Source organism: Phoenix dactylifera, chromosome 8, assembly GCF_009389715.1.
Source record: "Phoenix dactylifera cultivar Barhee BC4 chromosome 8, palm_55x_up_171113_PBpolish2nd_filt_p, whole genome shotgun sequence".
Classification (NCBI taxonomy): domain Eukaryota; kingdom Viridiplantae; phylum Streptophyta; class Magnoliopsida; order Arecales; family Arecaceae; genus Phoenix; species Phoenix dactylifera.
Window position 1 is genome coordinate 24,994,272 of NC_052399.1, and position 12,836 is coordinate 25,007,107.

General features: G+C 37.5%; 1 protein-coding gene across 1 annotated transcript; it reads right to left on the bottom strand.

Moving 5' to 3' along the window:
- Positions 1–12,071: 12,071 nt before the first annotated feature.
- On the bottom strand, positions 12,072–12,836 carry LOC103715350 (acylphosphatase). Its single transcript, XM_026807784.2, has 2 exons — positions 12,600–12,836; positions 12,072–12,491 (listed from the first exon to the last, which is right to left on the bottom strand). The coding sequence occupies exons 1-2, from the start codon at positions 12,819–12,821 to the stop codon at positions 12,222–12,224; spliced, it is 492 nt and encodes a 163-aa protein (XP_026663585.2). The 5' UTR covers positions 12,822–12,836; the 3' UTR covers positions 12,072–12,221.

Here is a 12,836-nt window from a genome sequence, read left to right on the forward strand (position 1 = left end):
GACGGCCTACAAGTATGGCTCTGCCAAGGAGGGGAATAATAACCTGGCATGGAATACTTAGAAGATTTCTTCTTAATAGAAAAATTCTTCTGAATCATGAGTGTTGCTGGAAATAGACCCGGAGGTGACCGCAAACCGAGAAGAAGGAGCTTCTGCTACAGTGCGGTGGCAAACGGCTGTCTCCGACGGACCTGCAAAAAGCTTTTGGCCAGGGGATCCGGCGAAGGCCCTCCGATGCTTAAGTTAGAGAGGGACTTTGGAGATATTTTAATGAAGAGGTGTTTTCTGGCAAGGAAATAAGATGATGTCCCTAGAGTCCCCCCCTTTTATAGGAGGGGGTGTAGCGGTTATACACAATCGGACGTGATTGCGCAATCTTGGTTTAAATAAATTACCTTAGATGGCCCAAGATTTCGGGCTAGCTGGTGATCGGTTGAGATTGCATGGATTCAAATATTGACAGCCGTTGTGGCGGAGATTGCAGGATTTGATCCCGAATATGGAGGATTTGGTGGCCCTTTCCTTAGGCGGACTGACTTGATTGTTGGTGGAGTTGGGGTCGGCTCGAGGTCAATCGGGCTTTGCTCAGCCGAGACCATGCGTGCCGAGGTCGTTCCTGCCAAGGTCGTGCTTGTCGGTGCTATTCTTATTGAGATTACGGCCCTGTTTGGGGGAGCTGTTAGTAGTAAAGCTTTTGGAAGTAAAGCTGTTGAAAGTAGAGTTGTCTGAAGCAGAGCGTTTATAAAAAGCTGTTTGCTGTTTGGTAACTACATTTCTAAAGTGTTGTGACACTTTAACATTATTTGGTAAACAAACTGAGAAAGTACTTTTGTGTGACAAAATGACTATAAAGGATATTACCAGTATTATACAACAGAGCATAATAAAATATAATACGTATTAATACATAAATATATGATATAATATAATATTAATGTAATATAATATAATATTATTATAATATAGTACTATAACATTATGTATTATAGAATAATAATTTAATATAATATTAAATTATTTAACATAACATATCAATGTATTATGATATAATGTAATATAATATTATATTTATAGTATAATACAATAATAAATATATAAAATATTATAATTATTAGTGTAAATTAATTTTTCATCCTTCTAATGGCCATTTATCTTTCTAACAAATTTTCTAGCTAGGTGATAAAATTGGTTAAATAATTACTAATATTTTTATTTATTTATTTATTTATTTAGATCAGATTATTTGCCACTCACTCATTATTTTTCTTTTTATTTATTTTATTTAGTTATTTATTTTATTTATTTATTATTTTATTTTATTGAAATATAGAAGGGTCACCGGCCATGGGTGGTGGCCGGCATAGTGGTTGTCACTGTGGGCAGCCACGAGCTCCCAAAAAAAACGAAAAAAAAAAAGAAGAGGAAGAAGGAATAGAGGCGGTAGCGTTGAGAGGAAGAAGAAGATAGAGAGGGAGAGGGAGAGGATGGGTGAGAGAGGAAGAGGTGGGATAAGGGTTTTGGGGAAAAAAGTAAGATTTAAATGGAGGTATTTTGGTCTAAAAAACAGCTTTCCGACAAAGCTGAAAACAACATTTTCTAAAAGCTCCAAATTGGAGCTTCTCCCCAAAAGCTGTTTTCAGCTTCCCGCAAAAGCTGAAACAGCTTTTCGAAAATTTTATCAAACATCATTTTTATCTAAAAGTATTTTTGGAGGGCCAGAAAGTGCTTTTTGACCCTCCAAAAGCTTCCCCAAATAGGGCCTATGTCTGTCGTCGGATCCAGGTGCTTTAATTGTATTTTGTGGGATGGTCCACTTTTTTCCCCATCAACGAGCAGCAAATAAGGCGACCCAATTAGCAGCTTGGTTCACCTCCCGAAGGACATGTCTGCATAGCACTTCCACGGTATCCGGCGCGTGTCATCTAGAAGCGTTGGGTTTCTTTTTCTGTTTTAAGGGAACTGGATGAAATACATTGCCATGCCAAGAGCCCATGAAAGGAGAAATTATATTGAGCAAGCAAGCACTCCACTTCCTCTACCGAGCGGATGGTGGAGAGCTTTCTTAGACAAGAATGATCCATGATATTAATACATTCATTCAGGTATGATGTTGAATAATGGGCATATGATGAACATGAACATCTTATTCTAACGAGTTTACGGGCTAAAACTATGTAATTTCGCACCTTCCACATTTTCCATACAAACATCGAAACTATCAGATCCCAAAGCACTCGGTTAGTCTTCTGGGCGAGGTTATCTCGCCATGTCGACCATGAGATCCCCACTGGTAGGGCTCTATTCCTAATATTGAACTTGGACAAAAGCTCATTCGAGAAATCTCACTCGCGGAAAACAACATAAAAAGGAAATAGGTGCTAGTTCTCTGTCATTTGCTTGCGAGATTAGGATGTGGGTGGCACGAGCTCTTCGTCATTTGCTGAGGGGGATGGCTGGCAATTCCCTTTTTCTTTTTCTTTTTTTTAACTTACACTAAGATAGTCAAGCACATGATGTGGCAAAAAATATTTAGCCCAGTATACCGTGGTACATCGAGCATAGAATATAATTTCTTCTAAAAAAAAGAGAGAATTTTTTATATAATTTTTTTTTGTCATAAAAAATTGACATAGTGCACAGATTTTGGAAAAGTAATGGAGCAATCTTTCAAAATCATGACATAAAGAAAGTGCCCAAATTTATATCCTTTCAAAGGATATTTCGAACTCGGAAAATACTTGGTGCATTCTTAAACATAACCTTGTAGACAGCAAATTGCTCAAATCCTCCATGGAACATAAATGGAGAAGGGCATAAGAAGGGTTTTAATTTGAATCTGAAAAAGAAAATATCTAGAGTAATCCATAAGTTTTACCTCTATAGCCAGCAAATAACTTGATGCCCTGTGGGACATGCATGGAGAGGCCAACCTGGGGGTTTAATTTGGAATTGGAAAAGCAGTATTCTTTAGATACGAGAAGTCTCAAGTTTTGACTCCTGAAATTTATTCTTCATCAAAGTTAGGAATGATAGTTTGAGAGGTGCTGGTCATTGCCCCATTATAGTACCAGGTTCCTCTCTCATAAATAATGGACTCAAATATTATGCACTTGTGAGTTCTCACTAATAGCTCAAAAGATAACTGGTGTATAAACAAGCAAATGCAAATGTTTGAGTCTCTGATCCTTGTAAATACATTCGAATTCCTATGATGTTGTTGTAGACGCCCCTAGCTGTAGCAGGGCCAAGTAAATTCTTGAATTGGTTGCATAGTAATCCAACCCCTAGACCAACATAATTCTAGCCCTAAACCACCCAATCCAACTCTAGACCACCTGATAAACCCTTAGACCACACGATCCGATGCCCAACCACCTTATTCAACACTAAACCACCTGATCCTAATCCTAGATCACCCAATCCTGATCCTCCCAACTGACCTAACCCGCCAGCCAAACACATCAAATAAGCTCAATTCCTACACTTTGCACCCCAAATTGAAGCTATCGTGGATTTTTTTATAGGATTATGCCAAGCCAACATATCATGAGTGCGTCCGTAAATCTCATAACCAATGGTTGTATGGAAAGTAATGGTACCGCCTCAGAACCGAAATACTAAGGTAAACCGACCTGGTTTTGCACCAGATCGGCTCGGCACTGCTTCAATCAGACAGTTCACCTCGATTCGGCAGACTATGGGTAAACCGATGGTTGTATGGAAAGTGATTGTGTGTTATGGACATTTAGGCCTAATGTGAGAGAGAGAGAGAGAGAGAGAGAGAGAGAGAGAGAGAGGAGAGTTGGAGAGAAGGAACCAACGTCAGAGGTTAGTTCAAGAAGTTTCAACAAGACAGACACCCTCAAAATTCCTACCTTAGCCATTAGATTTAATCTATGGCTGAGAACTTATTTGTATTAAGTTTTCTAAAGGAAGAAACTTATCTATAAATAATAGATTTGAAAGGATAAAAGAATATTTAGAGGATTTTCCAGCCAACACCTTCCTTTTTTGGCATGTCTAGTGGGACATTTTAGGTACCTATTATTATGCCACCGAGAAAAAGGATTGATAATCCATCATCAGGACTACTAGAGAGTCCGTCACACCAGCAGTCGCCAAGTTCCCAGGCCATATGAACTAGTTCCTCCAACCTCTAGGGAGTTGACATCTTTGGTGACCAGATCGGCTCCACTTCTACTAAGGAGGCTGGCCTTGAAAGATATGTTCCACATGCAGAAATGATTCATCCGCTACCTAGTTCCTACCAGAAAATGATTATGCAGTTCAAATCCTACATGGATGAAAGCTAGTGCGGCCAATTAGAAGTATTCACATATCAAGTGCCTGCTATATTAAGGTCACTTATGGAACGACACAATGTATCTTTGGATGTGATAACAGCAAGAGCAAATATTATGTGCCATAGTATGCTTTGATGCTTATTGTGGTAAAATTGGCTGGTCTTATCCTTGCAGAGAGCAAATCAATATAGCAAATTTTACAATATGAAAATGTTGAGGTCCTCAAGAAATGTAATTTTCAATTTTTGGCCTATAAGATGAATAAGGCTTAAGACCACTTTAGAGAGTTCTCGGGAGTTATAGACCGATGTGATGAGGAAGGTACCTTATAAGTCAATTCAAGAGGTCAGACTGAATAGGCAATCACCGATGGCTCGATCAACATCAGGACGATAATGGAACCTAAGATGGATTACGGCCATTCGGGTTTGCCAATAAGCTTCTAGGAAAAAATTTGGTGGAATCATGCCAATATATAGCCCTGCTATCAGAACTAGTCATTCCCTTGGGGCAACGGATGGAGGGTAACAGTTCAATCCACCTACATTGCAACTTAACCTATTTTGAGGGCTGGAGGGTAACCACCCCAGTGGTTATGATGGCGGACCACTGCAGGGAGAAGAGAGAAAGAGGAAGAAAAAGAAAAGGAAGAGAAAGAAGAGGTTATAGAGACACAGGAAGAAGAGGTTATAAAGATGCAGGAAGAAGAGAAGAGGAGGAAGAAGAAGAAGAAGCAGAAAGGAGGCTAGAATTTTTTTATTCAATCATTCAATCTCCTCGTACATGAAAGGGTTGGCCTTTATATAGATCTTACATTATGACCAAGTGAAGTTAATCAATTGACGACATACCAAAATTGGACCCTCAATCCGTTGACTAAGTCAACCGATTGATTACGTACCAAAATCGATCCAATCACTCAATCTAATTACTTGACTCAATTGACTTGATTAATAACAAAACAACTAACCAAATTGACTTGACTAAGACAAAAATAAATAATGCAATAAAATAAAATAAAAGTGACTCAGACTCAAATGGACTCAATCTGAGTCTGAGTCAATCTAGTGGCTCAGGATCCTCTCGTAACCATAATGATGTCAGTCCTTGGTACGAACGTGAGTGAGTGGCTATAATGGCTCGATCGTCTGATCGAACGGCTCTGATATCCCCATCAATATTCCAATCTGAATTTAATGCAAATTATCAGGCATGGATCATGCAAATGGGATCCAGTAGACATTGGATCAAAGACAAATCTCCAAAAAGCTCAACAGCATTGCATATCCAAGGCTAATATGCCAAAATTGACAAATGTGTTGCTTTTTCAATGAACATGCAACATTTAATCTCTTTCTTTTGAGAATCAGGACAAGTGCATCTCCAAAAATGGAACACATTTTTTCAAGTCTTAGGCATGATTCTATTATTTTAATCTTTTTTTTGTCCCGAGGCTGATGTTTTTGCACACAAAAAAGAAAAATATTTTTTGTCTGTGGAGGGCTGGCTTATATGACCATCACTAGATACTTTGCCTTGTTGCCATCTTATGACAACCCTTGCCAGTTCTTTCCTCCTTGGCAACCCACTCCACCAATCCCATTTGTGACAATGTCCACATTGGTCTCTCCCTAGCCCCTTAAGTCGCACATGGATGGCATCCACTTCCATTCCACCTTTTCAACTATCTCTGTCCAACTATGCTCTAATGACATCCCATCACTCCACCGCATCCCCTTGGCCCAAGAAGAAAAGAAAAACAAAAACAAAAAGAAGACGAGGAGAAAAAGAACAAAAAAAAGGGTTCCTCCAACCCATCATGCACACCAACAGACCCTCCAATCTTAAATCTAAACTATTATCCACCACATTGCTATCAGTAAACTGATTAACAAGCACCCCTGAGTTTTCCAACCAACATAAGCAAACTAGGAGTGGCAAAGAAGTGCTCTTAAAAGAAAAAAAAAAAAGAGAAAAGAAAAAGGAAGAAGGCTTGGACTTGAGGATTCTAAGAAACACCTAGAGCTAATAGTATAAAATAATATAATATAAAATCAGAAATAAATGTTCACATATTCTGTTTCTTTTTTTTTCACCTTCTTTTGGGTGAATCTAGTGTCTATATGTTAGAATTGTTAGGAGTTTGATAAAGATACAAAGTAGCATAAAGGAAAACTGATAATAGAACAAAGGTCCATGCTATATCTAAGTCGTAGCAATTTTTGAAGCATGGTTGGAAATGGTATAGGAAGCAACAAGAAGCATGAGTTTGAGAAGCAGGAGGATTCCAATGCACGTGTGCCACCCGAAATAAATGATTCTTATTTCTGAAATTCTTCAACTAAGTATAAGGTGTGGTCTAAAAGAGCAATGCATGGTCGCATATTTTATTTGTGAAGATTGACAAAATGATCACATCTAACATTGCAAGTCTCTAACATTCTGGGCAAGAGTATAAAACAATAGTATTGTGTCATAATACACCTTAGTTAAAATTGAAAAGGAGCGCAAGAGTGAATTTGGAAGCAACAGCAAGGTATTGAGACTTTATAAAGAAATTAGGGAGTGACAATGTGTAAGAGTACTTGTATGTATGATGCATTTGATAATCTCACAAACAACATGACACATGGACTAAAAAAATGATCAAATAACAAGCATTTTGACTTTGAATTCAGTCTTTTCTATATATGGGAGTAGGTGGAAAAAAGAGAGCTTTGGCATGCTAACATAAAGATTATGATTACTGATATAATACATGAAGTCTCCTTCTGAACTTGGGACATGTATGGAAATGTTTGCTCCTATATTAACAAGCAGTGATATGGCTACACTCTTTAAGATATACTCGAGGTTTCACAGGAAAGTGCTATATGAAGGATTCAATAATGTTGGAAACAGCCCCGTATCATGATACAACAAATAATAAAACAGCTAAAGTGGAGCAGCTTTAGTGATAAGAGGAGCTAAAGGTGGTGGATGCCCTACAAGACAATGTGGTCAGGGATGTATACGTAAACAATGAACTCATAATGGAAACATACTGAAAAAGAGAACAATCTAAGTCGTCATGGTTCTTGCAACAAGTCCTATGGCCTCTAGTCCTAGGACTTGTTGATTAGCACTAGCTTTGACGATAGATTGAAGAAGCAAGGTTTTTGTAGCAACCTGTGCCACCTGCTGCAAAAGACGATTCAATAAGGTACCGGTACAGTACAAGGCTTTGTTACAGTATTGTACGGAAACATGTACAGCTACTGTCTTGCCTCTAGTACCTTACCAGGTGTCCACATGGGGGCTTATCATGCACGGAAGCTACCAATATGTGGTCCAATAATATATTCAAAATTCCAAGCAATAAGTCAGCATTTAACTAGTGCTGCATTAACATCTTCCTCTAACCATCTGCAAGTTTGAGACTCTTGGTTATTGACACAGGTGCTCAAAACAAGTAAATGGAGCATATGTTCTTACCATATATTCCTCTACCTAATTTGCAAATAACCTCAGCAAAATCATCCACTAGTGTTGCCAAAATAGGATTTGTTCCCTACACAAGTGTGTGCCAATTCCAGGAAACAAGTCAGCTTCCAGTCGATGATACATAAGCAACTTCCTCTAACAATTTCCAAGTTCAAGTCCCTTGTTTATCATCACAGGTGCTTCAAACAGTTAAGTGGAGAAATTGTCTTTATTGCTTGTCTTACCAGATTTACCAATAACCTTAACAAGTTCGTCCCTTAAGGTTGCCAAATTGAGATTGCTCAACCTCTTTTCAGTTTGCATTTCCATTTTTCTTACTTATACCCAAACTACCTATGACCTTATTGTTGCAAGCAAAGCAACAAGAACATTAAATTATAGAATTACCTAATTTCCAACTCATTATGTCCTTTAGGATTTACAACAAGAAGATAGATAGTAAGTAGGCTTACATTACACAAAACACGAATTCAGATGACTTGCTTAAAATGAATCTATTTCTTCATGTTTAATGGTAACATGGGTTTAAGCATTCTTCTTTGCAATTTAAAATGGATGATCCCGAACTTGTCCTTTAGATCTAAAATTTTCTGAAAGAAATGTGACTTAGGAGTGAACAGCTACAAAACAAGAATGACAAAGTGCTCCATTTGATTTTGCTCATTCAGACACGAGGATCCTTCTTGATTTCCAAAGCCATCAGGCTTCTTGCATTCTATAGTTTTTATTTATCTTCTTTTCTATGACCTGGCTATATATAACAAAAAGAATAATTATTTTTATCTAAATTCTTTCATGCAGAGAGCAGAACTCAATTTAATCCAGCAATTAGATTCTGACATTTGTGATGCATCTAAACATTCTTATAAGTTTCAGGATTTGTTCAGAATGCTATAATAAGATCTCTTAGATCTATTATCATAATGGCATAATTTAGCATAAACATTGTAAAATCCTTAACATAACATTGACTCTTGATAATCAAAGACAAAACCTATATCTTTTTAGCATCATGGCTTTCCAGAATGTTACCTTATAACAAAATGCTTTTCTCTGTTTTGAAAGTTTTGGTGCCTTCTGAAGTGTTATTTCCACAAACTTCATTATTCTCACTTCCTAATATGGTGTTCTAGCATGTGCTCTTTTCATTGCTTCAACCATCGAGTTAATAAAATGATCAATAGGTTTATGAGATTGTAATCTTTGGTTATTAGCACACATAAGGGTGACATTTTTACTATAGTTAGCAACATGAGGAGAGATTTTCAAGTGCAGAAACACCATGCCAAGGTAATCCTTTAAATTCAATTGAGGAAAATCAATCCACAGAATATCCTTTAAAGTATAAGCCTACAGCAGTCAATTATGTTTCTGTGCCAATTCTAGTCATTTCAGAATATGTTTCCACAATAAAATTCAAAAGCTAGAAGTTTCTGAGATGAAAGAAAATTACATGTTGTTGGAATTGGACTGTAAATTGAGAATATGATGATGTTCTGCTGACCAATTTTGAAATGTAGGACCTAATTCTATAGAAAGATGTATAAGATGCTAGAAAGCAAGAATTATGGACTTCATTTTTTTGATTGGAAAGCTATATGATAGTTATAAGGGATGAAAATAGAAAAGAAAAACCACAGGAGGAACTGAGAATATAGACAGTAGGAGAAAGCTTGTGGGAAATAGAATAAAACAACTAGTAATGCCCAACCATCTTTATGTCAAAGTGCCAGGCTAGGCTTTTTGGAGACATTCATAGAATGGAATCACTATATGAAAGAAGATGAAGCTCCATTTTGTTTTTATTGACTCCTAAGGGCACCATTTTACTAAAATACTACTACATAATGAGTAAGCACATCATATCACAAAATTTAATAAACAAAGGTGTACAAGACAACTGTCTTTAGTCAAGTATGTTGAGACTCCTGTCACATAATACAAAGTAGCCAACCACTAACTTCTAAAATTGGAATCTAGTTGGTAGGACTCTTGAAAAGAAAAATACTGGAAAATCACTGCAAAACTTCATATCCTGTTAGCCTACTAGCGTTGGCCAATTGTTCCCATATTAGCAAAATTAAAAAAAGAAGATGGTAATTCTAGGTTCCCTAGGAGTCCTATAAAAGAAATTAAAGGAAAAGGGAAAGATGAGAGCGGCTGACATAATCAAAGAAGACCTTTGGGTGGTCGAACATTAACTGGCCCCTTTCATCTTCTTCACACATAACTTCACGTTGTCCCTATCCTTACTCATGAATCTTCATTTTGTCTTCTTTTGTGCCGCTAACACCACTCTACAAGAGGTTCTAGGTTTGATTATTGGGTGGTGCATCCCAAGTATTTTGACCTGGATAATTATAGTTACATGTGGATCAAACTCCCTTTCTCTCTCATAAAAAAGGAAAGGAAAGGATAGCAGATTATCTGAAATCATGAATACGAACAATATTGAAGTTATCATGGGATGGACCACTCCTCTGGACTTATCAAGATTTAAACATCATAATTTCCACTAGAGCATATATTTGCCTTCCATGGGGCATATATTTTCCAATCACAAAGCTCAAGAGGGGGAGGGAGGAAGCTTAATTAGACATTAAACTTTTATTCCTCAAATATCAATCCAAAGTTTTAAAAGGTGGCTATGGCATGCAGACAGTCAAGTCACTGTACAGCACATATGCAGCATGCGGAGTGCATATATGGTACATATATAGTTCATATTTTTAAAATAAATAATATATATAACTATATACTTTAATGGTTAAAGAAAAGAAATAAATCAATAGATTCAAAAATTATTATATACACACTAATTCATGCCTAACTTTTATTCGTCAAATATTAATCTAAAATCTTAAAAGGCCTTCGCGGTATGCAGGCGATGAGTTCACAGCATACCACATATGTGGCATGCAGAGGCATATATGGGTATGTATACAGTTCATAGTTTTAAATATTTTCAAATAAATAACACATAAAATTATATACATAAATGTTTAAAGAAAAGAAATAAATCAGTAAATTCAAAAAATATATATATTTTAATACACACTAATTCATGCTTATTTAAGTGGGTCATATATGCAGTTCATAATTTTATTAAAATACATAAATATATAAATTGTTAAAAATAGAAACAAATAGAAAAATTCAGAATAAATAAGAATTAAGTATGCATATTCAAACTTGATTTGAGACTTTTAAGTACATATTCTTAGTTCTAACATGACGTGTTAACCTAATAAAATGAAAATATCATCCTATGAACAATAGATCATGCTCAATGCAGCAAAGAGTAAACTATAAATTGCATCAAAACATTGTTAGAAGCCTCCAATAAAGTTTAAAAGTTTCACTTTTTCTCCAAAGAAAAAGTTTGGACTTTGAAGTACACATTTTATAAAAGAAGTGGCAAAAACATATAGTACTTAAGGTATGCAGGTGCATATGTGCCCACCTAGGCATATCGGCCTGCTTGTGTGGCCCAGCACATAAAGGGACCGCATATGGCCTGCGCGGCATGGTCCAGGGGCCGCCTCTGCACATGCAGCTGCATAGACTGCTTTTTAGAATAGTGGATGAATCAGATTACAAATGAAGATCTAAAGAAAAGAATGAAAATAAAAGACCAGATTCTTCCTAGAAAAAAGTTTAGAAAACCGCAAAGGGACTATGAAAGCAAAGATTTCATGGCATATCAGGTGGCTTGCTCAATTTGTTATGACTCCGATCTGATGAATCCAATTTTACTAGCAGATTAGAATACTATTACCCATCATTAGTTTATTCATATCATCAGGCAACCATCGAATCCAGCATTACCCCACTTACTTCACCTTCAATGACAAACAATATAGGGAATCAAAGTCATTGTTCAACTTAAGAGGTTTGGCACATGTACAGCACCATTTCCATTGCAAGCAGAAGGCTACAGGCAACAGTTACAAACAAAGAACTGCTGTTATGTCATTTTTTCCTAATAATGAAAACCTTGATTTTGGTGAAATATAATTAATACTACTTTATAACAACAAACCCTTGAGAGCAGCACAAACATATGAAGAACTTACAGCTGCCATATAAAAAAGCACTACGAAGTACGAACCTTTTTTTTCCTCAAAAAAAAATATTTCAGAGCTCAAAATTCTGAATGCAATTAACTATCAAATTAGTCTCATAAAAACCGAAAGAGATATATATCAGGCATATCAAAAACAAAATTGAAAAAATAAATTCTATTAGCAAGCTGCTCGAATAAGTAGAACACAAACAAAAGTGATATAAAACAAGAAATGCTCTGCAAACATATGCATTATTACTGCAAGTTGCATAACAGCATATCGTTAAGGCCAATTATATTCAGATAGTCAACTGACACTCTTTTTTATCCAAATTATATTCACATCCCTTCTGATTTCTAGTCAAATTTTACATTGTGGGTTTGCGTTCGAAACCTTGGCCGGGATCTTCATTGGAGGGGAAGGCGTTGAGTGCGGTGACGGCAGCTGCGGGAGGCCCGACCCGGCACCTCTTCTCGACCATCTCGTTGACGGCGTTTGGGTCTCCCGAGAAGAGGGCCTCGACGGAGCCGTCCCTCCGGTTGCGGACCCAGCCGTTGAGGCCGAGCTCCCGGGCGTTCTGGACCGTCCAGTCGCGGAAGAACACTCCCTGGACCCGGCCCTTGATCACGACCTTCACCTGGAGCAACGATAACGAAGAGAGAATTTAAGTGGATAGAAAACAGATCAACATATGGGACTAAAAATAAACTAAACATGGAAGGAAAGAGGAGGGAGAGGAGCGGACGGTTTTTTTGGTTGAGGGAGGCATCGGCGGCGTTGCGGCGGCGGCGAAAGTGTTCATAGCGAGGTTCTGAGAGGCTCTGTTTCTCCCGAGAGTAATATGGGGGTGGAGGGATCGGGAGAAGAAACTGGCGGCCCGTGGGAACGGTCCGTTCGAGAGTGAGATCGGCATCAGCACTGTTCCTTTTCCCTGCGTCTTGCGTGGGATGCACGCAGATGGAGGCATCCATCGTTATATGCA